Genomic DNA, 27,558 nt, shown 5'->3' with positions numbered 1-27,558 from the left:
GAAGTCAGTGATTTCAATAACATCAGGATCAAACATAGCAACAGAGTGGAAACATCACAACAGTGAGGAAAACTCTGAAAGTGGGATTGTTGGGTGAGGAGCATAATTAAGACTGCGGAAGTGCAGAGGAGGTGAAGAAGTGAGATCACAAGGAACACAAGAGACAGGGCAACCCTGTGGACAGGGTGCTCACAGGGATGACACCATGAGATGACTGAGAGGACAGAGTTCCAAGTGCAAGAAACCTGAGCCAGTTGTCATGGGATTGAGTTTACGACGCTGATGAGAACATTTCAAGATTGACACCACTAGGTGATGAGAAGACTGTGAAAACTCAGAATGCTTTTTACCCGTAGGTTTCCTCTAGCTCTATATCATATGGCGTCTATAGGTAATTATGCAGAGTCTGAGGCCAATATGGGATTCATAAAGGAAAAGCCACTATCTTCCTTATCCCTGGAGTCTCGGTGCCCAGCAAAGTGGCTCACATTGACACATAATAGGTGTGCAATAATTGCTTATTGAATGATTCTGTGAAATCCCACATTCAGTCCAAATATGAGTCCATTAAACTGTTTATCACTTCCACATCACACACCAAGACTGTATACCCATTTAAAAAAAAATACAAATCTTAATTGCTGTAAAATTGGGAATTTTAAGACACCCAAGACTTTCTTCCAAATCACAAAAGCTAGTTGTATTTTGGTATTTTTCCTTCATTCATGAATTCAGCAAATACTCATGGAATAACAACTGCGTGCCAGGCACTGTTCCACATACTGGGAAAAACAGTGGAGGAAAAGGGAAACAAGGCCCTAACTCAGGGAGCTTAATTCTAGTGGGGGAAACACAGACAGTCAGCATATAAAAATATGTATGTTAATTTCAGGCAGGAGGAGGGCTGCGGTGAAATTAAAACAAGCAGTGGGATAGAGAGTAACCAGGAGTGCTTGCTGGAGCACAGCTCTTGTGTATAAGACAGTCAGACAAGACCTCTGACAAGGTGACATTTAACTGGGACCTGACAGATAAGAAGGAGCGGGCCATGTGATGATTGGGAAATATTCCAGGCAAACAGGTGGGGTAAAGGACCTAAGGCAAGATCAAGTTTAACAGAGAAGGACAAAAGCAAGATCAATATGTCTGTCCTGTAGTCTGCAAATTTGTATGCGTTTTAGCATGAGTATGATCGCAGTGTATACGCAATGTTCAGGGCCTGCACATTGGTTAAGAACAAACTCTGGAATGACACTGCTTGCAGTTAAATCCTGGCCCCCTCGTGTTCTAGCTGTGTTATCTTGGGGAAATTTACCTAACCATTCTGGTATATTTTCTTACCTGTAACATGGTAATAATAAGAATACCTACTTCATAAAGTTGTTAAGAATTAAATGAATTAGTAGTTGTAAAGCACTTGGGGATGTGTTTGACCCATAAAAAGTGCTTGCTATATTTTATATATATATATACATATATATATATACACACACACATATATATAATGACTGCATTATATGGAAAACATAATCTCTTTTGTTACATACTCTTAAAGATTATTTTTGTTGATTCTGAATATCACCTCATTTAAGTAACTCTATAAGAAACATGTTGTTTTTTATTTTTCTACATCATAAATCACCTGACAATGAACATCATTATTATGCTTTGAGATTTTCCACAATAGTAATCACCTGGATGGCAGAGTGTGGGTAAACCAATAAAAACTTCTCATGGATCAAAATATGGAGCATTTAAGGGGCATGGCTCATCTTGTTGGGTTTCTCATGAAGTTACTACTAAATAAAAAAGGAAAGGTAGGTGTGCTAGCAACTTCTATCTTGCCATTTGAATTTATCCTGCAGGAAAGTTGTTTGGCTGATACAATGTTTTGAACAAAAATTATTCAGTTGCCAAAAAAAAATCACAATTTATTTAAAAATCCAGATTTCAGGCTTCTGACAAATAGTCTGTTTCTATAAAGCTAATAGAATTAGACAAAATAGTTATGAGGCAACAAATGTGGACACATAATTTCTTTTAATATTTTTACCATTCTTTCATTATTTCATGTTTTATCCTAAAGTTCATGTTAAAAGCATTGTCTAAAAATATTAAACATCCATATTAAGATTTTAAAGTATTCTACAGACAATTACTTGAGAAAAGTGCTGAATTTATTTATAGAGAAATCTAGATAATTTATCTACAGAGAAGCTTCTTGAAAAAATAGTAATTTTCTAAATTGGTAAACTTTTTGTTTAATAATGGAGTTATGAAAATATAAAGTTGTATAAATGTGGTTCACTTGAATCAATTGAAAATTTGAAGCAGCAAATGTGATATTCCTATTAATTGATTATTACGAATTACCAAAATAAAAACAACTTTTAATTAACATCTACCTTGTAATTGTGTAAAAGGAAGCATACGTTATAATCTACTTGGTCTAAATTAAATTGATTAAATAAAATTATACATATACTTATGTGTATAGTTTTAAAATCTAAAATGTGAATATATAAAAGGCATAGTTGACACCATAAATATTTATTGAGTTTGTTAACATATGAAACACAAATCTACCAGGGGACTTTGAGATTAATTAATCCACCTGTTCAATTTTCTAGATGATGTATGTAGCCAGATTTTAAGTAACTTTTCTAAAGTCACAAAGCTTAAACTCTGTAACAATTTTTTGCATTACATTATGACTTATCAATTTTTTCTCTTACATTTAAGTTTAATAAGTTAAAATTTAAAATGCTTTTATGTTACATTAGTGATTGAATAGCAAAATTCCATATTATTGAGTACCAGATTTAAAAATTTGTTTTTTTAGAATTACTAAAAACAGCATTTCAAAATATCAACAGTTTAAATATTAATTTACCCTATTACCTACAATTAATGAAATAATTTTGAAAATAGCCTTCTAATTTTAGATAGTTAAAATTATAAACTCTCAAATGAAAATTCCTACAAATTATGTTTCCACTGGTGGGAAAAAAAGACTTTATATCATAAATATGTATAGCTACTAACTCAAAAAAATCTTATTTTCTCTGACATGCATCTCCAGTGTTGTATGTTTTTTATTCTTACTTCATTTTTGTTTACAGAAAACTGGTCACAAGCCAGAAAGTGTGGATTTATATGGAGCACATATTGAATGGACCACAGAAAAATCAAGCAGAAAGAATGTCTTTCAGGTGAGAATGTTACATATATTCAATTTATTCCTATTTCCTCTAAATTAGAGCTCTCTTGGGTAATCAAAATAAGACTACCTTCTTTTGATGTGTTCACGTGCAAGAACTAGTTTTCTCAAGGTCATTATGAAAAATTGACTTGTTGAATCTTCGGTTTGTTTTGTTGTTTTTCCCTGGTGACTGGTTGCTATCTAAACACAAAATATCTGTTGTGTGTTGATTAGTTTTACACAAAAAGTCACTGAATTTTGCAATGTCTTTGATTGTGTTTGGGGTTCAAACATAGAATGCTTGACAAATATATTTAATATAGAATTTTCAGATATACGCAAATTAAGAGTCACTAATAATAAGCTATTTTTATTCATGGACACTCCTGCCTTCCAGTCATTAATTACATTCACCAGTGTAACTTATGGGGATGGATAAGGCTGAACAGCTATAAAAAATGAATCTTTTTGTATTGCATACTTTAATTTTTAGAAAAAATAACTTACGATTGTGATTAATAATGACAGTCATATACCATTGAATAGAAAGAACTAGATGAAATCCATGAAAGAGAAGAAATTGGAAAATACATCATGTTACCAAAATCATGTAATTTAGCATGATTTCTGTGGCAATTGATAATTTTAGGTCATGGAGATTGATCTTTTCCTATTTTTATATGAAATTTCATTTATTTTTATATTTCCTAAGGAACCAATAATTTTATAGGTATATTTTAGAATTTATATAACTTAGTAGCCAGGGGAGCCAATTTATGATAATCTTTTTTTTAATTAAATGTCTTCTAAGAGCATTTGGCCTTTAAAGAAAAGCCAATTCTTCTATTCTTAAATGTTGTGCTGAAATTAATATATTAGATCTTATAGAAGCCTAGGTAGCTGACATTTCCTATCTAAATTCTCACTGAGGGGAGAAAAGTTGGCTTCCAATTTGAGCTGTATTTTCCAGATGCTAATTCAGGTATATTCAAATAATTTGGGCCCATTCAGATTATAAAAACAGAAACAAAAACATTTTTAACATATTCTGGAATAAATTATTTTTCTGGTTCTAGTTTTAATCTATTTAGATATAGAAATTATTTTTATCAAAAAAGAAGGTGGGAGAATATATACAATTATTATGTGTCAATTAAAAGTAAAATTTAAAAAGAAAGAGAGGGGAGGAGGGGAGGAAGGGAAAGAGGGAGGGAGGGAGGAAGGAAGGAAGAAAGGAAGGAAGGAAGGAAGAGAGAGAGAGATAAAAGAAAGAAAAGAAAATCAAACATAACTTGTCCAGACATCAATGGTCAAAAGCCAAAAGTGATTAGAATGTGGCTTTACAGAATCAAGAAGGAAAACCAAATTTTGCTTTAAAGTGAGGAACTGTAGATCAGTGATATATCCTTTTCCCCAATTTTTTACTCTTTTTATTATTCTGCCATAAATAACAAAATCTAGAGATTATAATTCCTAGCCTCCATGACAACCTAGATGATCAACATAAGTAACTCTGGACTAGATCAACTAAGATCAGTGGTGGAGCCTTATTATGTATTGAGGATTCAGCATCCTAGTCACCAAAGTTGTAAAAGAAAGACATTGAAATTTGATGTAGACATGATTCTTGGACAATAGAAACTCTTGGAGATGGGCTAAGCCAGTCTTTTTTTCAGTTTCTTCTGTAAACCTTATGAAGAGTTAAATTAGATCACAGATGAGGATGATGGTCAACTGTGTATGATGAATACATTCGGGCTGCAAATATCGAAGAAAAATAATTAAATAAAAATATTTATGTATAATTTTACATATCTACAATATGCATATATATTTCACCACATATATTTATGGTATCATCCTATCCTTTTCTGAACATGACTAACCACCTCCTGTTGCAATTTTCTACTTGACTTTTATATTTCTGAGTAAAGGTACTTCCAAAGATTTTAAAAAGTATTCTCACTTTTGGTAGCTTTTTGGAGATGAAAATATTGCCAACTAGTTTTGTTTGTAATGTAACTTAGCAGCCCATGGGGCCACACTATTCTTACATATGGTTTATCTTTTCGCATTGTACCCTTTAGTTTAGAGAAACAAGAGGTGATTATAAGGATATTATGAATAACAAAGCTAAAGAAAGATTCAAGTTTCATTTTCTGCTTTTTTTTGAGGGGGGTGAATCACTTGGTTTTCTTACATGCTGAACTCTTTTCATCACCTACACACGTGAGCTTTGGTAAAATTTACTAATACATATCCATTGATACGGACTATGAGAGTATGCCTTTTGAGAGGAACAAAATAAATAGCTTTTATAGTTCTGTTAACGAAAAAGCATTGGGAAGGATTTGCCAGAGAGCTAAATCTAGATGACTTGCATCAATATTTGATTAGATACATTAGCTGGTCTAACTCTCAAATGATCAGAATAAACATGATTATATCTCAAAAACATGGTATTAAGGCATTGTTGGATGTTTGAGCGTGTGTGAGCAGGGGTTTCATTACCTACAGAATAATGAAGTGCTCCTTCCTGACTGAAAAAGACCCTCATAGCTTCAGCTGATGTGCGACATCAGAAATAGCTTTAGAATTCCAAGTTTGAATTAGGCTTGGTGTTCAATCTCAGGCTATGAATTATAGATTACAGATAGCAAATGACTATTGAGATTTTTGGTTTCAAGAAAAATCAAAGAAGAGCAAAATTAGAAATAATTTAAAATTTGAAATCTGTCTTTAAAAAGTTGATGGATTAGCAACTATATGCCACATAATTACAATGTCTGCAGAGAAATCGAACTTAAAATGAATAGAAAAATAAACAAAAATTGCGTGTGCCTAAGATATTCTTGAAAGTCTCAGAAGAACACATTTGTGACACAAAAAATGGAAGGATTTCATTTGTTTGTATATGCTATTTGAACATTTGAGTTGTTCGTTTTCTCTTTGTTTTAAAAGCCAAGTTTTCTTCATAGTTAAAAGCTCATCAAATTATTGATGTAGATTCAATCTTATTTGACTGGTACATGTTAACATAATAGTTCCATTAATTATTAAGTTTTGGTGTTCAACAACTTTCAGTAAACCAAAATGGTGATCATTTGCTGAGTTCATCTGCTTATTTTATAATAGAACAATCTTTGGCTTAATTGGTACTTCTTAATGATAAATAATATATTAAAAGAATTAACTTCTATAAGCATATATGAATGTCATAATATGTCATATACATGTGTATGTACATATATAATAACGTACATGTGTATATGCACACACATCTAATAACTTGACCTTAGGAAACAGAGTGAGCATTTCCACATACACAGATGCACGAACATAGAAATATATTTAGTGTTTACAAAAGGTCATGCAAATTCTAAGTTAAATCAGTAAATGTCCAATGCTGCTAACTTTTGTTCAATTCTACATTTATGATAATTGCCAAGGACCCTCACAAGTTTGATGTAGCTTGAGAAAACATTTAGCAACTGAGTGATTTGTAATGAACTGCGGTACAAGTTTTCCTAGTTAAACTTAAGAGCAACACTAAGTCTTCATCAGGGAAAGAGTGAATAAAAAGATTTATGTTCAAATCACATGTTTTAAACATTCCTGCTAAGTGCTAGTTTGCTCTTTGGTGTTTAGCTTGAAATTTAAAGCACTAAGGATTAAAAGGATTACAACATAATCTTAAATAATCCTAAATGTCATTTACAGAGAGATAGTTGTAATAACTAAATAAAACCATGTTAAAGGATGGCAGTATTGTCAGGCAGCATCCATAACACCAGTGCCGTTCCCGTCGCCTTCTTCTCTTTCCTGGCTGGGTACATTAGGCATTTACAAAGTCTTTCAATAGGAAGTTCAACTAAGAAAATGGCTGAAAAAAAAAAAATTAAATAATTATTTAAAACAATTTTTTTAGTTTTTAATATCTTCTTGTTTCAACACTGAAGGAAATTTTTCACTTAGATTTTCTTTCTTCCTTTGAACATAAGGCTCTCTGGTTAAATATTTTTGAGGGGTAGGGAACCTGTGGCCTCAGGTGTGGGTGCATGTGGCCTTCAGGATCCTCAAGTGCGGCCCCTCGATTGAATCCAAACTTCACAGGACAAAATGTTCTGTAAAATCTGGATTCAGTCGAGGGGCTGCACTTAAGGATCCGGAAGGCCACATGCGGCCCAAGGCTGCGCCACCTCCCTCCTTAACCCCCGTTATTAAATATATGAGAGTCCCAAAGCACTATAATTAATTCCATGCCGTTTAATTTAGTACTTAAATATTCTTTACTTAAATATTCTGTCATGTAAATTAGTTTTGTCTCCCCAAAGCAAATATAAAGACAGAAACTATATCCCATACTGCCTTCTACTTACTAAACCAGAGGACTGGACACTTTTCAGTTCAATGAATTGTTACTTCTAAGGCTAAAGTTGTATTTCTTCATTAAAAAACAAAACAAAAGACAAACAAATTCACTTTTACGAAAAATTTCACAAAATTATGCCCACAGTATAGCCCTTTACTCTAAAATTTCCAGGGTGTAAACAGGGAGTAAAGAATAAGGTAACTATCTATTTCCTCTGTCCTTTTCATTACAAGGTATAAGACAGTAGATAATTATTCATTTAAAATAATTAAATCATTTCTATTCTAAAGATTACCTTTTCTCATAGTCAGATAGTGACTAAGCCTCAATTTTCCTGAATTTCCTTTAAAATATAATGTTTAAGATGTGCCTTGGGCTCTCCTATACATTACATGCTTTAAGAAGGTTAATTCTACCAATTAATGAATTGTGGCTGATTAAGAATATATCAATTGCCTGCTTGAAAGGCAGAAAATATTAAACGACTCAAGAAGATGAAAGTCTATTCACCTCCCCCCACCAACAATTTATAACCTCAACAAATATCATGGTCAAGTTTCCTGGATTTGAGATTCTTGTTCAATATATAAAAAATGTATCTCAGGGAACAGGTCCCATCTCTAAAAGTAAAGTAAACCTCAAAATAGATTTATCGTTACTCGTATTACTTTTCTGACTTTGGATGGAGGCTTCTGACTGTAACGCATATTAAGCATTTTCATGTAATATTTTCCATGGATATGCATTACATTCAAGCATAATTTGATTGTTCTTCCTGATCTGAATATGTCTTAGCTTAAAATGTTTAAGTACTACTTAAGTTTATTAATGCAAAGATAATTTAATAGCATCTTGGAAAATGTCATTTTAAACCAAAAGGAAAATTACTGGTATTTTGCTTTTATCCATTTCCTTGTGTTAAAAGTGGTGGTTTAAAATAAATCTGAGCTTTTACCAATTTTCTCTTTCATTTTTCAATGCTTGTAGTTAGGCTAAATGCAAAAGGATGATTCTTCACATTCATACATGCATTAGATTTTGAGTAAAGCTGGTTTCACTTTAGAGAATTACTCAAAGTATCTTAAAAGACATGACATTAAAAATAAACCAGAGCAAGAGAAGCATTAATGTCTAATACAGTTATTTTTTGCTTTATAGTTTGACCCCAATCATTTTATCTACCTATTAGATATTCATCCATCATTTAGGAAAGTCTGGGGATGTGTGCTGCAGTTTGGGTTATGTCAGTTGTAACTTTATAAAGAACCCATGGCGGGATCCCTCCTTCCACTTGCAGTCACACCAAGGAAATAAGAGAGAACAGTCCTTACCTCACCTGCTTCCCACGTGTATTAATCAGAAAATGAAGCAATCCTGTATTTGGTGTATTTGAAAGCAACTACAAAGGAGCGCTTTTAGTATAAATACAACAAGGTATCATAATTCATCTACTAACCATGTTATCTCACAACATTTTGAAGGAAATTTCTAGATGGGGATTTTAGAAGAATCTGGATAAGGGAGGCACATATCTGTGAGGTGCAACTCAGAATTTCTGCTCTAGTTCTTTCTGCAGCCTTCTGAACTTATCAATAGACTAAGATTTAATACTCCATGAGAAAATCTTTCGTTCATTGTGTAACTAAAAACATATCTCCTCAAATCTTACTTATATTATTTTAATATTCTATTCTTACAAAGTGTCATGGATGTAATATCTAATCAATATACGTTAATTATTCAACGACACATAATACTTAAAGAAAAGCATTACCCTGAAAGTCCTACCAAGCTATTAACAGGAATTTGCAAAAGGTGACCTAGAGACAAGTGCAGCAACCATGCCCCCAAATGAGAGACAATGGTGACACTTTTTATTAATATTCTCCTACAGAGATATCAGGCCAATACTTTTTCTCTGGAAAGAGACATGATTATTTTTACGATTTTGGCTTCATTTTTGAGAGTGAGATTGCATAGATTTTGCATGAAGAGAGGGGTATAATTTTATAATAGAAGCTTTGCCAGGAGTATATAAAGATTGACTGCAAAGGAGGAAGCCTAGAGACAGGAAATAAAAGTGATTGTAAGAAACTAGGTGAGAAAGATAGGCCATGTCAGTTTTGACTGGTAAAAAAAGAAACAGAAACAAGAAGCTGGATGGAAAGTACGGCCCCCGAATGAAGGTCATGCCTATTGGTTCAGATCATGTGATTTGGGAACCACTGTCTTATGGCAGGTTTGATTTTTGACAAGTAATAAAGCTCTTTTTTAATAAGCATGATATAATCTGGACATTGGTAATTAAAATATATAACAACATATAAGAAATATGTTGTTAGGGAAAACAAATAGCAATTTTATGTTGCCTGGGTGATTCTGTGAAGGATTGAGGATATTGTACTCATCTACATAGCTTCAGTATTCTACTAACTACTAAGGGGCATAACGCTATGCTACTGCTTTCATTTCTCTTTGAACTTTCATCAAAGCAAAATGCAATTGAATGACAGTAAAGATTGGCATTCGTCATATTAGTATATGTTGGTCCCAAATTAGTCAAGGGAACCAAGATTTCAGTTTCCAAACAAGATAAAATAAATCAAATTAAAAATGAAAGAAAAAAATTGGCTTCTTCAGAATAGATATATGTGACCTAAAGAATTTAGATCACTGGTTAGCTCACCTCACATTGCCTTCTGGAATAGCTGGCAACGTGTGCTCAAAGATATGGGTTGTATTTTTGGAATACATTCTGGGTTTTAGTCTGACACCAGGCTAAGCGCAACATGCCATTCTTTGTTTATTGACATCATGCTGTGCATCACCTCGTCTCATGAAATACTCTGTTTCTTGATGTTTTGGTGGAGCCCACATGATGGTGGCTGTGCCACCCGTGGGATTCTGTGGCTAGCAGTGCAGTTCCCCTGTGTCCACACGACCAGAGTGAAGCTAACTGAGCCACGTGGGATTCAAACCTGGGACTTCAGGCAATGCACGCCAACCTGAGCAAAAGAAACCACTAACACTGAGGGATTTCACGGATATTTTCAAAGTAAAATCAACAAGTGTTACAGTTTTTCCGTTTGTGACTTTCATCTTGTATAAAGTACAGAAAAGATTACATTAATGCTGGCTAGGTAATATTGAAATCAAGAAATTCCTTTTTCGTATCTGTTTCAAAATTCTTATTTTATATTTTTTAAAGAGAGTAGCCATGTTTATTTCATGCTGTGTATGATTTTTTTAATAGCAAACAGGCCTATTCCAGAAAGAGGAACAATTTAATCCCTAAAGCTGGTACATAATAGATGGGGCCAGCAAATGGTATCACATTTTACAGCTTGTCCATAAGGAGGACGCAGGGTGAAATAAAATTGAGTGCTTTTGGATAGCACAGGATCACTGGCAGATAAATAGCTGATGCTATTCAGTTTTTAGAAACATAAGGTAATGAGGCTGGATCTGAAGTCAAGAGAAAAATACATATATATTCACAGTGTTTATACGCCACAAGCCACTGAGCAGGGGGAATATCTGGGCAGTGGTGAGCAAAACTCTGAAACCTCAGAGCAATGTTTAAAGCAGTACAAGCAAATAACAAAGCAAGCATCCATAAACAAAGGCTTGAAATGAACACAAGAAAAAAAAAGTTTAAGATGAAAGGAAAATGCCAGCACTCTTGCAGAACTGGAGAAGCCACTTGTGGAATCCATGCATAGTCTTTCAATATATGAGTTAAAGATATTACTAAAAATTTAGTAGAAAATAAATATTCAAAAGCAAGGATATAAAACTCTGCAGGGCAGTTAAGGATTCTTGGTATTTGAAGAGGGGAGGAGGCTGCTCTTTTATCTTAACAAAACAGGATGTAGGGGGATGGCCAAAGTGAAACAATGAAATGAGATGGCTGATCTTGGGGAAAAATCAGGAAGGAAGCTGTTTGAATTCTTTTCAGATAACAGATCGGTATGAGGTGACTTGATCAAGGGAGGGACATTCACATGGAGGGTTCTGATGCATTTCTTTTTAGCAGAGAGCTATTCTTAATACATTCTGGACTTCTGCCTCACCAATTTACCTGACATTTCATTTCCAGCACCGGGAGAAATCCCACCAGTCTCACTTCCTGGGTGAACATGTGCAAACCAAAAATTTTACGGTGTCAAAATTAACAACTTGCTGAAATTGCTCCAAAAAGTAAAGAAACACCGATAGTGAGAACTCCCTTCCCAAGTAACTTAGAAAGACCTTGATCGTTTTGTTTTTTTCTCTTTCGGAAGTTGAATTTAAGCGATGCTTCATTTTCAAAATTCCCACATCCTTGATCACGTAAGAGACAAGCTTCTGGTATTTGAGATCTGTGATAGATTTGAAATCAATTCGTGGAAAGGGAGGTTATGTACACACTCTTTCCAAGTGCAGGATGCAGTGAAGATGGTGGCAGAAAATTACGTGAAACCCTTCTCTTTTGACAGCTATACTGGAACACTTACAACCGCAGATGTTATTTGTCCATCAGGAAGGAAAATATTTGTTTCAAGCCACAGCCATTTTCTACCACAGTATCAAAATGTAATTCAACAGCAATGTAATGTTTAACGCATAGGAAAATAAATATTTTGGGGGGCCCCAAATACTCAACACACAAATGGACCCCACAAAATATAACTTGGAGATATAAAAAAATGGGCTGGCTTCATTACAAATACGTTTGTTCTTTTACGAAAGTAAAGATTGTTCTATAATTAACATAGGAAATCTTAGATGGACTGTACAGAATGCTGCATTATTCATAAAAGCATTGCTGCCATCTGGTGGCTAGTTGGCGTTTCAGCACTGACTTCGCGGATTTGATTTGACTGGGTGCTCTTGGGAGGTATTCAAAGAGCTTTATGTGGCAAAATGTAAATGCAAACATCCGCTGGTCCTAGATGTCATTCATCTGATGGCAGCCCTTTCTCCCTCTCTGGTGGAAGAGTGGAGGATTCCGGAGAGGCAATGAAATACTTGAATATCTTTTGTCCTAAACGGGAAAATGTATTTTGCATGGCTAATGTGAGGAAGTTACTCTTGGCTGTTGCTGACTGATGAATTTTATTGACACTCTTTTCTGTTGGCAAATAAATAAGTATGTACTCAAATATTAGGAAGATTTATTGAATCTAAAGCTATGTTATTTGGCTTAAATAAGAATATATATGAGATTCTATAATCCCCTCATTTGGATCCAAGCATGAATTTTTTAAGTTATCACTCACTGAGTTTGACTTTGGAAATAATACAATTTACAATGTCAAAAAAGGAAAAAATGTATAGAGCTTCATAAAACTCAAGATTTCTTCCCAGTCATTTGTAATCTGATTAATTGTTAATGACTCGGGAACCTATAAAATAATCTTTCTTTGTGAAGTTACAAATTAAATGACAAATATTATTCAGTTCACATTGCCCTTTTCTTGAAAATAAAATAGTTAAAATGAAATTTTGATGCTTCTAAAGCATTGGTGCATTAACTCATTCTTAATCAAAACTAATTAGGTTATCTTTGCAATGTTAGTATGCTTTAAGTTTCTAATCATTGTAGACTGTCTCATTGTATGTAGTGAAAATCCTGACCCTTAAAATGGCTGTTTAGATAGATCACAAGTCTTTGAAGATTATAGGAGATAATGAATTAAAATTGCCCCAGGAGGGAAGTTGAGGTTTTATTCTGAATTCTCAGTGATGATATTTAATAGTTAATATTCAGTTTCTAGTGACTATTTCCCTATGTTATTAAACCACCTATGGTTTAGTAAAAGTCAGATAACAAAGAGCCATTGCACTAAATCTGGAGAATTATAATACTGAATGAATATGATTCTTTACAAGAAAACTTGGAAATGCTTCTTTTTTAAGTAAGACTTTTGAGTTTTATTTGAAAATTCTTGGGTAAGGTTTTCACTTTGTAAATACATAGTTGACATTATCTTTGTTATTAGCTACTTTTCCCACTTTAAACATTTCCTTCTTGAAAACATAATTTGGCTCATGGAAGAGCATTGTTCATCTTCTCTGAGATGATGGCTCAATTTCCCACCCCTCCTCTCTTCTCTATTCCACCCACATTTAGGAAGAGGATATGAACAACAATAAAACCTTGCAAAGAAAGTAAAATCAATAATGATTATGTCCCTGTCTCTTTCATCTGTAAGTATAAAATTTCAAGTAAATTATTCTCCTAATAGACTTGGATGCAACCTTATGGTGGTTCCTAATGGCTCCATAATAGAGATAGTAAGCCCTGTAGCTATGGTCAGGATGCCCCAGGTTTTAGTCATAAGTTGCTAATGTTTGTTTCAATAACATTTGCTCTTTGGCAGCTTTTACAGCTACTTAACACTAAATTCCCATTTAGTCAGGAGGATCATTCATATACTGTAATGAATGATGTCACCTTAAATCCTTTAGTATGTAATTGCTGCATGTTACATTTTATAGCGGGGCATTTGATGGTGTATTTGTTTATGCTAAATTTTATGACAGTGACAGCTGTATCTCAGTGAAGGAATGATCCTTTTCTTTCATAGGAAGCTAGTTTCAAATCTCTTTAAGCAAATAGTTTTGTCATATATGCCCTTGGCTTAGGCCAAGTTCCCCAGAAAGCAAAATTTAAGACTAGGAATTGTGTTGCAACTAGTTTGTTTGTGAGGTGATCTGCAGAAAGTAAATATTAAGGACTAGCAAGAGTGAAACAGAAAGAAGAAAAAGGCCATTATTGAGTTTGTCACAGGGCAGCTGGGATGCTTGCCAGAATTTTGCACCTAAGGATTGGCAGGACGAAGCATTTGTTCATTAGCTCCTGACCCCTTTGATTTATGGTTGCCTCGGGCAGGGGATAACATCTTTAGATCTTCTTGAGTTTCAGGCTGTCCATGGGTGAGAGTGTCAAGAAGGCTCTTTCAGGTTTCATACTCGGTAGAACCAGAAAATATCCACAGCAGAAAGTAAAATGCTGAGACAAGATGCAGTCGGTACAAAGGGAGTTGAAGCCCACACAGAACTGGGTACACCAGCTGCAGCTGTAGTCACAGACAAAGCAAAGAGGGTGTGAGGCAGGATGCAAGAAGTATCTGCTGCAGTTTACCCCTTGTGATGTTCAAATTTACTTATACCTCATGTTAAATCTAATCTGTTGTGAAGTCTTCAAGATGGTGATTGGCCTCAATCTCTACAAAAGAGATAATAAAAAATGTTAGTGGAAAAAGCATCATTCCTTTGCTGCAAGTGTGTATGAGGCCATATTTGATATTTATCATCCACCTCCTCCACCACTCATTCTAGGTTTTTCTCTTCCTCAGCCAGGACTGTCACTAGTCTCTTGTACTTTCCTGATGGAGTCAATCAAACCTTTGTATCTGAGGGCTCTGAGCCTTTGATTTTTTTTTTTTTTTTGACATTTCCAGGCTTCATTCACTACATTTGATAGTTCACTCATGAATCATCTGAGTTCCAAAATCATTCTTCCTGCTGCCACTGGAAGGTTGCAGAAGCAACCTTACCTTGCTTGCTGGTCCACATCTTGAATACCCACAGTTACCAAGCAGTGGCCATGGCTTTAAGTTCCTAATACCGTTACTAAGTCCTGTTAGAAGTAAACCTCTTCCCCCATCCCAAGAGCAAGAATTTCTAATCCAGCAGATCCAAAGTTGCAAAACTCAGAAGCATAAATGCTGTACATGGGTTAGCACAGGGGCTACTCTTACTTCTATTCTACCTTTTGGTCCACAGGCCCATATATTCCAGCTGCTTGGGACACTGTGTTATGTAACATCATGTATTGATGATGTGCCGTGTATTGAATCAGTCAATATACCATATCTTGGAATACAGAATCCCAAACAAACAGGGTCTTATGCCCAAACTACTATCTTAGCTGAGACTTTCAGAGGCCATTCCATTATTCTCCTAGGTTGATTGTTTACAAGTGATACCATGTTTAGTAAGAATAGTGGATCCCAGAATCATCTGCCTGGTGTTCCATTTCCTTCACTCCCTTGGTTTGAGGCAATGTTGTGATTGACCCTATGTTGCTAATTCAGCATTCTTCAAGTTCTGGAATGGTAGGGCAGGCAGAGGCACCACAGACAGAGAAAACAAACCCATATCTAGAGTTTATGTCAACTCGATTGTTAGTGAATCACTGCTTCCCCAAGGATGAAAGGGGTCCAATGTAGTCAATTTTCCATCCAGCACCTGGCTGGTCTTAAAGGGCTCAGGTTCTGCCTCTGCTGCTGGAAGATTGTGCAATCAGCAGTGGTAGGGCTTTTATCAGTTGGTGAGGGAGAGCCATGGTTTTGAGTCTGTGCAAAGTCTCCATCCCTTCACCATGGCCATTCCATTCAGGGGCCCATTGTGCAAGTCCTAAGTGGCTAAAGAGAGGCTAGAGAACTTCAACTGATGTAGTCATCTGGTGCAGTGGCATACTCTCTGGTAGACATTGAGACATTAAAATGAGGCACAAAAGTCTGAATGCTCTATACCCACTTTCTTGAATCCTCTGATATTAGCCAAACTTCCTTGTCTCCAATCTTCCAGACTGTTTTCTTCCAGGCCTCTGACCAACAAGCAAAGCCATCCTCCACTATCTGGAAATCAACCTATATTCTTACCTCAGGCTACCCTACTGCAAGTTCACTGCTGCATCTCTGACCCATGGCAGGATTTCTCCTCACCACTGTCCTACAGAGTCACCCAGGGTGGGCCTATGGTGCAGCTGAAGTCCATTTTTTTTGGTGCTCACCAACATATTGAGCTGACCCATGAAATCAGACTTGAGTTTTTTGAGTACTTTTTTTGCATCCTTCACCAGCTGCCTTCAGGAGCCTCCATGGAGGCCATAGGATAAAGCCCAGGGAGAGGCACTGGTATAACATTGACAGGTATAATGGGCATTTGAGCCATCTGTTCATGGAACTCACTTGGGGCTCTGGATTTGCTTGGGCCAAATTCTGAATATAGCATTTCTATCCATGGATTTTTGCCCAATCTACGATTCTGCGGATTTGACAATAGCTGGGTCAATATGGGAAGCTGAAGTCACATATTATAGTTGCTTGATATCTTGTGATCAGATGCTCCTGATTACAGATGATCCAGGGATAAGCCAGGAGGTCTTTTTCAATTGGTGAAGACTTTCTTTGCTGCAGAAGGCAAAACCTTCCACCAGAATCTTGTGTGCCTTTGTTGTGAGGCTTTTAGTATAACATACCACAAACTCCACAGTAACACTGTACTCTAATTCCTCATTGAATTTTCTGAATCATATGGCCCAAGAGTCAAGGACCTTGCACCACAACCTGGACTTGCTGCATTCTGGACTTGATAAGTTATGGATAGCCACCCTGGTGTATGAATGGCATCCAGAAACACTCCTATTGCCCAATGTACTGACTCACATAGTGGAGGTCCAGGACTCGTGGTCATATCACCCTATGAGACTATGTGAATGCAGCCCAGATTCCTGATTGTGAGAAAATAAATGGTAGTTGTTTTAAACCACTAAATTTTGGGCTAGTTTATTAAAGAGCAATAGCTAATTGATACAAATAATATATCTATGGATATAACTCAATAGTGTGGCTTTTAATAAGAAATGGCGACATATTTGAAAGTAAAGTTCAACTGGTAAATAAGGTCTTTTAAAAGGTAATGGGACCACAGTTCATGATGTCAGCTTCCAATACTTAATTACTAAGGACTAGCTCCTTATAGGCTTATAGAGAAAATGCAGGTAGTGGCATTTCATCTGGTCATGTAGCTTTTCTATTACTCAGTTTGTTTACAGAAATAGCTGCCTAACAAAGTTAACTTCCAGGAAGGATGCCAGGTTACACGGAATCATACCAGAGTCTTAGAATCACATTGGGCTTTCACCCAAAGTTTTTGCAACATTAGGTGGAGGCAACATAATTTGGCTTGAAAAGTTGCAAGGGAAAAAATGACAGAAAATGCTCACAAAACAGTGTGTTCAGAGTCTTCAAGATAATATCTTTCTTGGCCTCTTGAAAATCAGAGAAAATTGTATATCTGTGATATTTTAAAAAATAGTGTGGACCAACAGAATCCAGGGTTGTCACAGATCATTGTTAGGCCAACAACTGTAGAAATTCTAACCCCAAAATTAAGCTGTAAGACTTAAGAGCAGATAGAGCTACAGTTGGAAAATCTAAACATAGCCTAAAAGTTTTTGGCACTTCAAGAGTTTCTGGGAGAAAGAAAAGAAATTCGATTTCTGTGCTGCTGATGGAAAAGCTCGCAAATGACCTGAGAAAATTGTATTTGTCATATTTTTATTGCAAATGGTATTTTTCTATTTGTTTCTAAAAGTTGAAAATGACCTTGCGTGTTAAAAATCACTAGTTAAAAAAATATGAAGCCTATGTTGTTGCTTTGGATTTTAGAATTAAATATTCCAACAATTTCTTTAATTTTGAAAAATGTACACATTGAAAGTGCCATTATTATTTATGAGAATTTTCATAAGATATTCCAGGTCAGAGATATTTATTTGTGTAAGGTGAATATGCAATTTCTAGACCTGCCTTCACTAATATAATTTTTAGTTTCTTTTTTCCTCCCAAAATATGTAAACAAGGTTTAATTCATTTATTTCTTTCTGATTTTTTTCTTACATAATTAAACCCAAAGATAAGCATAGTTTATTCATGCTGAAGCTGCATAATGTTAAGTCTGTTCCGTCTTGACTTGAAAATTTATTTGAATTCCTTAAATTAAATTAAATTTTAAAATTTCCATAAAATTTATTATTTCTAAATCTATTTTAAGTTAACTTGAGGAACAGAAACTGATGAAAAACAGAGGGTAAAATTATTCAGTTACATCAAACTCTAGGTGTTAAATGATATTTTTTTCATAGTTATTTTAGAAACTGTGTGCTCAGTTATTACTTTTTCATAGTATTGAGTAGAGCTCCAGAAACTTGGAAGAGTCAGTTTTCAAAAACGTCTAATTTATGGTTAGGAAATTGAATAACACTCCACTATTTTCCATTGTTTCCCATTATATCCTTTGTTCTACAGTTTACTTTAAATTAATGTTTCCACCTCATATAAAATGCCATTTTGATAACACATATTACTTTATCTTCTAAAGTCAAACAAAATTATTTTTGCCAGTGTAATACAAATCAAACTATGGTGAAAATTTCACTGATGGGAGAAAGTAGCTGGAATATATTTCAAATATAAGCTCTCAGAAAGTAACTAAGACTCACATTATGTAGACTATTTTCTTGCTTTTGGCGGATCCCACTAATTTTGGTGGAACCCAAAATAGGGCAGACTGAAAGTGGTCTGTAGTTGCCAGTGTAAGAAGGTAGTTTGCTTTCACAAAAGACATGATTTGGAAATGATACACATCTATGATTGCTAACTTACAATTTTTATTTGTTTACTTAGCATACAAATTTCTTAAATTTCCTTACTAAAAGAGAAATATTTCTGAAAGAGTAATAATTTTCTACTTTGATAAGTCCAATCTGACTCAGAGGCAGAGAGATGTTTGAAGAGGCCTCTTCTGAAACTACTTTGCATAGGGTTTCCATCATATGAACAAAATCCTTATAGTCAATTTTTATTACATAAACTTTGTTTAGGATTCACTCATGTTTCTAAATAAATAAAAAAGATATCATAATAAACTAATTAAGAAAAAGTTAATGGACTAATACAAAAGACCAAGTATCATTGGGGTTTTGATTATCATAGTTTAATGGATGGCCCCTGTATTAGCCAAAACAGGCTGAGTTATGCTTCAGGAACAAATTTCTGTTGTTTAGCTTCACACTGTCTTCCCTCTGGCTCCCAGGTTAATGGAACAGCCTCTTTCTGGAGCAGATGTGACCAGCAACATGCTGGCCTTTACAGCTCCTACCCAGCAGTGGCTTATGTCATGTTTGTCTCCATTGCATGGGACTAAGGAAGTCACAGAGCCAACAGAGCACAAATTCCTAATCCTCCTGTATGTACAGCCACTGCAGGGAGAGACACTAGTTTGAATGGAGAATAGTAAAAGAACCTACCACAGCCCCCCCCCAACAACTAAATATTCAAATCACCTGCTCAATCTAAATAAAGGGTTGTTGTGGTGGTTGTTGTGGTTGTTTAAATGGAGTAAAATTTCATCAAGCCATTCCAGAGATAAAAGCACATTTAACATAATTTATCCTGTACTTGTAATTGATGGTAACATAATGACTCATTTAGAAGAACCATTCAGCTCCTTTGATAAACACTGTTGAGTGTTAAAGTAGAGATCAAGTTATTCAACACATATGTCAACCTGCACACCAATTCTTATCTATTTTTTAAAATTAGTTCAGAAGTGTTGGGAATATAGGAAATTTGCATCAATAATGATTTAAGTCCAAGGCACATGCATGAATTATAGGGGCTGAAGGTCAAAGAATTCAGGGTGAAAGAAGTATTTTCTGAAGGTGACAAAAAATGTGGAAAGAGTTATTAATAGAAAGTATTTTCATTCAGTAATTGAACTATGTTAATAGGTTTATTCCTTTTTGCAATGGTAAGTGAATAGATATTATATATTATCAAATAAGTTTATGTTCCATTCACAGATATTTGTATACCGTCTTTAAAGATATAAAGTGTATATATATTGTGTGTAATTTTGTTGGAGTGCCAGAAAATATTCTGCTGAGAAAATATGTTATAGGGTGTCTTTATTGTTGAAACAACAATTATTTTCTGGAATACAAACACTGGCATAAAAATTACTTTTTCTCTATCCAGTTTGATTAAATATACCCATTTGGGGTGTATACTAGAAAGATAACATTAGATGAGATGGAGGAAGGAATGAGGGCTGTTAATGTAAATTGCTCAATAGCAAGAAGAACATATTTTGCTTGGAAAAAAAGCCATCTATATTTTCAGAATGAGGCATAAACTTTATTTTTAATGCTCTAGATTTGTTACAACAAGTAAAAACTACTTTAATTTTAGCAAAAGTACCAACTAATGTCAGTGAAAAATGATTGTAATTCAACTCTATGTATGTAGCTATCATGGCAAAGTAATTTTGTAGAGTGTATTTTTTTGTTTGTTTTTTTTTTTTAGTTTGAAGACATTGGTTTTAAATCCTATTTTTCTAATGTAGAGCATATTGGTTTAAAACAAACAAACAAAAAGGCCCTCAAACAACAGTCCCAGTAAACCAAGTTGCAATTAGCTGCCACTCCTGGGAAATATTCTAGTATATGTTGCTGGCACTTGAAAAATTTACACCTCCTGAGGAAAGGCAGAAAAATTCTGTCAAACAATTAAACTGATTGGAATTCCCAAGAATGTAAAAAAAACCAAAAAACCAAAATGAGTCTTATGTTAGAAAAGAATGGCAAATAGTTCTATGTACAGCTGTGAATTGGAACAAAAAAAGAAAAAGATTTTTTGTATCTTGGATAAACCTTTTTTTTTTTTTCTTTAAAACAAATATCTGGCAAGTCAGGTAAGAATTCTTAGTACTGGTTTATAAAAAAAAAATTACACATGGTAGAGTTGGAAACTGTGAGTAATTAAATGATCTCTAAAGTAGCAATAAAATGGATACTTGCTAATAATATTTTTGGATGAATGCAATGGTTGTTAAATCTATAGATGAACATACTTTAGACATCCAAGTTGTTTAAGGTAAAATATGGATATATTACTGTCAAAGAATGTAGAAGATATCAAAGTGACAACAAATATTTGGATTAAGAGTAAAACGGAAGAAGAAATTGGTAGTTACAAGATTAAATTAGGATCAACTCATAACATTGAAAAATAAGAATATCTTATATTCTCAAGAAAATAGAATAAGTTTTCTTGTTTAGAAAGTTATGTGTTTGGTAGACTTCTTTAAGCAAGAGGAAAGAATACGGTTTGCATGTTTCCTATGCCAAATATTCCTATGCCAACATCTTCAAATATGTGTTCATTATGTTCAAATGCACTAATTTATATAGAAATTAAAAGCTCATTAAAGTAATGCTTCTCAAACTTTTCCATTAATAAATCCCTAAAGAGAGAATTAAAAACTCTGAAAGTCTGGAGAGGGGTCAGAGATAAAGATATAGATTTAGGGATCTTCAGAATTTAGACAGTATTTAATGGATGAGGTTGAGTTTTTGCCATTAAAGCTGTAATTTTTGTCACATATAAAATAAGCGAGTCTTATACAGTCATGATCCTTACAATCAACTTGTTTTCTAATTCCTAAATTTCACTATCATAGAGATTTTATTCTATTTGTTAATAGTGTTCCTTTCAGCTGATGACTGAGACACTTGATTTTTTAATTAGTATCTCTTCAATGAATCACCCTTTATTAGGAAGATGAAGAATGAATTCTCATTCACCCAATTAGATTTTGACCATTTTCCATGAAGATAAAGAATAAAATAACCCTGAATTTAAAAACTCTGACTTGATTATGTATGTACACCTTCCAATTGAAAAGTGTTCCAAATCACTTCCTATAAATTATAAATTTGTTTAAAAGATTTTTAAAAAATTCAAGTTATTTTTTAAAATATTTATCATTTTTACTACTTTCTTGATTACACTGAGAAAACCAAGAGGAAAATTATTTAAAACAAAATCATTTTCAGTGAATGTTATAGTGGCCACAAGTGCATGCCAGTAGTCCTGCAGATCTGCCTGTTAAGTGATACATGTACACATCCCATATGTGCAAATATCAGTATCTTTAAAAAAAAAAATTTCCACAAGGAAGTGCAAATATTTTGTTAAGAGTTTATAAGCAAGCACTTCTCTAATGAAATATTAATCTTTGTATTTATTTTAACCAAATACAAAAGTTTCTTCTTAAAACTTTCTTCGATTTTGACTGCTCAGAATGTTGCAACATAAAAATTTTCAACTATGTGTAGACATTTCTGCTTTGATTTGGATATAATTTTCTTTGCATTTATACTTTTATATAAAATCCCTACCTGTCCTGAGATCAGTAGCTTTTTACCTGTATTGCTTATTTTTGAAAGAGCCTCAGTATTTTTTTTAGCACTTAGCCATTTGATCCATTGGTGATATTTAATTTGTTCAGTTTATTTTGGTGTGGAAAGTAAAGTAACTCAAGTAGTCTAATCATTCGACACCATTTGGTAACTAATGAGTTGCTGCTCTATCATTTTGTGATGCTTAGTTTTTATTGTATATTATCTTCCTTTTAATAAGTATATTTCAGAGATATTGACTTGATTTCTTTAGTATTGACCCAATGCTACTGTTTCAATTATTTTTTCATATAATTTATTATAATTACAGGAAAGTCAAATTCTCGGTCAGTTTTTCCTTCTCAAAATTATCTCAATATGGCTATATTATCTTCAGACTGTCAGTATAGTATGAAAATAACCTGATTTTGGTCTTTGTAAGTAACTTCTTTTACATCTATGCTTATATCTTTATTCTGGAAATGTTAAAAAATCATATTTATTTTTCCATTATTTTGCCAGTCACATTCAAAATATTTTTAATGTATATTCAAAAATATCTGAGCTCAAAAAAGTTACTTTTATTAATGTTCATGTCATTGATGATCACTTCAAGTTTTAGTTTTCATCTTCAGGAAATCCAACTTTCTGTAAAATTACCCCTCTTTATTTTTCATCCATATCGTTTTTAAAAATCTCAAAATTTCCCTCAGTTTGTCTCTTTTTTCTGTATTAAAAATCACACTGTTTCCTCTCCATTGTCAATACAATTCTATAAATTGTTAATTCTGCTCTGTCTTCTTCTAATAAATATTTTAATTTTGCTTCTGTGTATAGAGTTTTCCTGCATTGTTTCGCTGCCTTTTTCAGCTGTATGTACATTCCACTTTACATTAGCCCTTTAAAAAATCGAATCTTCCATTTCTGGCAGTATAAATTACAAATTTTCTTTTATTGAGAAGCCAACACAGTTATATTCCTAAAGGTTCTATTTCCTGTAATAAATCTACATTCCCCTCCTTCCAGATATGCTTTTTTTCTGTATCCTTTAAGAATTGCTTCTCTTCTTTAGTTTGTAGACTCTTTTTCTTCTTTAGTTTGTAGACTCTTTTTATAGGACCCAGATTGTTATATATTTTTCTTATAGGTTTTTACACCTTCAGTTCCACTTGAGTGCCAACAAACTAACCCTCTCCCACTTTAAAGTTGAAGGAAAATCACGTGTCAAATATCCTTTTCTATTATATGTTCCACTCATTGAAATGAGATGGATTTATTTCAAAAATTAAACCAAAATTTATTTTAATTTTAAACAGTTTGTAGAATTTCAAACAGTTTGTAGTTCTTTTTTTACTCAAACGTGGGCATGAATCTATAATTTTCTAGAAAAATGAACTATTTATTATGTTCTTTTAAATCTCCAGTCATTATTGATTTTACTCACCACATAAAATCTATCCTCTTGTCATGCTGCTTCCTTAGAAGCTGTTGGTGGTGGCAAGTGGAGGAGATGGGATGGAAAAGGGATGTGAATAGTCCTGGTGACCCCCCAAAACAGCTCCTATACAGTAGAATGATGATCACAAAACTGTGGTGAGCAGACCAGGCCAGACAATATTTGGAAGGAGAGTTAGCCCGGGCTTTCTTAATATTCATACTTTTGCTTGCTGTGTTATTCTGTTTAAAAGGTCAAGAAATGCACTAGCTGTTAATCTCAGTCCAGATGATCTGTAAAGTATTTAAAGATAATTAGCAATCTTCCAGAGAATCACCAATCAATATCCTCAATTTCCAAGGCTACTAGAGCTTGATCTCTTCTGTGTTTTCAGTAGAAAAGTATTTAATCAAATATGCATTTAACCCCCAGGTCAGTCCAGAATCTTGTTTTTAATTACCTGTGTTTTCAAAATTTAAAGTTAGCCACATAAAATGGAATTTTTCTTGTTTTTGGCAATGTGATCTAAAAGCTTGACAATGGAAAAGTGATGGTGTCAATGTATAATAGATTATTTTTGGTTTATGTGTTCAAGCACTTTGTCTAGATTGTTGACAGTTTATGATTTCATTGTTCTTTTGTGTCTTTTCAATAGATTTTCTTTAAATTAAAGATTAAGCTAAACAAAGTGTTTATACTGCTCTACCTACACAATAAATCTATCTGTGGACTGTGCATTATTTTAAAATATTTCTTTTTTTATTTTTTAAATAATTTTTTTTTATTTCAGCTTATTATGGGGGTACAAAAGTTCAGGTTATATATATGTTGCCCATGCCCCCCACCCCCGAGTCTGAGTTTCAAGCATGTCCATTCCCCAGATAGTGTACATTGCTTTACCGATATCCTTGTCTTTAAGTTACTGATATCCAAAAAATGAAAGTAATCAGGTTGGGATACTTTCGTTCAATAAAATAAAAGATAAAATAGATGAAAACAATTCAACAAGCTCTAATAGAATCTAATACTTATTTCTGAATTATTTGATGATGATATTTTATAATAATTATAGATACTTCTCGACTTATGATGGGCTTACATCCCAATAAACTCATCATACGGTCAAAAATCATAAATCAAAGCATTGTAAGGTGAAGACTATCTGTACTAATAATTGCTTTATTTTATAGTATAAAATGTTTGCCATAACTCAAGTTCTTAAATGTATGAAAGGGCCACTTAAATATTATATGAAATACCTCACCAATAAAAAATCAAAATGCATGTCCTTATGCCGTATGTTGCATGACGTTTTTTTTCAAAAAATTAAATAAGTCAAAGTATAGGTTAATATTTTACTTGTATAATTTTTTACTTTATAAATCTCCTCTTCTAATCTTAGTCACTTTTAAAATTACTTTTTAATCTATATTAAATGTTAGTCATTTCCAAACATTTCATTTCCATATTTTATTCCTATAAAATTTCATCTAGTTAGTAATTTTCTATTCATTGTTGATTTATTTCCTGATGCTTCCAGATTATTGAACAAAGTATGGCTCATAGGAGGAGTTCAAATTGTTTAATAAATAAATATATTTTGTACTTTTTTTTTTTAGAGTTCTAACATCTCTTATATTACATTATTACTGAGAAACATCCTTTAGTTCAAATGAACTTTCCAGAAAAGTACAGTTTTTTTTCATTCAGTCACCATTCATTTTATTGTGGTCATTATTTAACCTTTAATTTCAGATTTTAAGTAAGATGTTCTGTGTAGCTTTTGTTACTTTTTTCAATTAGATGACTTCATTAAGTACTCTGTTGTTTAAACATAAATAAATTAGATAACGTACAACCTTGCAACCTAGATGAAAAGTGGCAAATATATCTCTCTACTCCTTGTTATCTGTGCCTGAGTTATGTAAGTCCTGGCTGTCTTCAGAGTCCAGAATTGTAGTAGTACAAAGCTGTCTTTAATAACTAGTTTGTTTCCATAAGAAAAAAAATGCAAAGGACTCCATTAATTTTCATTGTTGCATTAGAGTTAGCTTTTCTCTGGTCTTCTCATCTGTACTTCATTAAGTCACATTCTGTGGTATAATGCTGCAAGTTTGGAAATGCAGAAACAGTTCAAGAAATTGATTCTATTTGTTCTTTCTGTTCAATAGACCTTTGATCTGAAATGTTCAATGGTGCCTGGCTGTTCCACACAAGCCGCTTTTAAACCATTTTTTGCATTGTAATGGCCTTGTTATCAGGTTCTATGAATTAATTCCATCATATTAAGAGAAGGAAGTTATACCTGCATAGCACAGTCTAATAACTGTCTCATGTTACTGGCCAATTGATTGAGTAACAAGACGACACACCACATTTCTAATTCAGTTGTTTTGCAAGGTGGTCTTAATTTCAGAAATTCATAATGACAATAATAAGTTTTGATTTCCCCAGGACACCTTGCCTAACAGGCTTTGAAAACCTAACAATGTGTAACTGAAAATGTCACAATGAAGCAGGCCATCATTCTTGGTAAAATTCCCGAATCAAGAAGAAAACACAGAAGAAGCCCTTCTGTACAATGAAACAACCACCCACAAACAAAAGCAGAAACCACCCACAAACTAAAAAGGCTCGGGGGCGGGAACTTTGGAGAAATGTGAAAGTTCTTCAGGCAGCTACTGTCAAACCTTGAGCAGAGAGTACTTATTGGCTCTCAGGGGAGAGAAGGTCACAGGGACCCCACAGGTTGGCCGTATCATCACTGAACTACTGATAGCAACGAATGGAATGAATTGGCAAGGGAGTGAAGTAACATGTTATATTGATATCTATATCATATATCATTGAACTTGGTGATGGTGAGTTGCAGTTAGACAATTCATTTGAAAATAATAAGTTTGAAACTTTTCCAATCAACATATTAACAAAATAATTATTTGATGAGATGAATTCATTTCTCCACTTAAGTTTGTATACACTTCGTGCTTTTCGGGCCACCAAGCTCAGAGAGATAACCAAGTCAGTTCCTAGATTCATTTATGTAAGGTACCTTCCAGGGCTTTTCTTCCATGACGATGTAGTTCTTTAGACCCAGTAGTCCTCTGATACACTAATTCCCTTGTGGCCATACTCTTCTGGTGATAATGTGTGACTGCTTTAAAACCACCGATAAGCCCTTTAGCAACACTGTTAATTTGTTGCTTTGTTTCGCTTCCCCATGCTGAACCATTTCCCTTCCTGGCACATCCTCACACTGCCTTCTCTTCCAATTCAACTCCCCCACCCATACTTTATGTCAAGTTCTTCCATGAACTCTTCCCAGGCTCTCAGAGCTGGAATGGATTTTGCCACCTCTGCTCTTCTGTAGTACATGTGACCTTACAGGGACTGGTGTGAAAATTAAATGAGGTAACTTAGGGAGAATGGCTGTCACATCAGAAGTGTTCAGTAAGCATTAGGTTGTATTTACGAAGATTGGCCATAAAGGTCTACATAGTGCAATAGAGACACACCACCCATTTTCCTCA

At 34.0% G+C, this 27,558-nt stretch overlaps 1 protein-coding gene across 2 annotated transcripts in view; it reads left to right on the top strand.

Annotated features, from left to right (window-relative positions):
- Positions 1-27,558, top strand: part of ARHGAP15 (Rho GTPase activating protein 15) — a 590,409-nt gene that overhangs the window by 112,392 nt on the left and 450,459 nt on the right. For both annotated transcript variants that reach the window (XM_045559125.1, XM_045559126.1), the window contains exon 6: positions 3,123-3,212. In XM_045559125.1, coding sequence (XP_045415081.1) covers positions 3,123-3,212 — 90 coding nt within the window. The remainder of the gene's footprint in view (positions 1-3,122; positions 3,213-27,558) is intronic.

The sequence above is a fragment of the Lemur catta genome, chromosome 8 (assembly GCF_020740605.2).
Source record: "Lemur catta isolate mLemCat1 chromosome 8, mLemCat1.pri, whole genome shotgun sequence".
Lineage (NCBI taxonomy): Eukaryota > Metazoa > Chordata > Mammalia > Primates > Lemuridae > Lemur > Lemur catta.
Note: the sequence above shows the minus strand (reverse complement) of the source record. Positions and strands in the feature narration are given on the sequence as shown.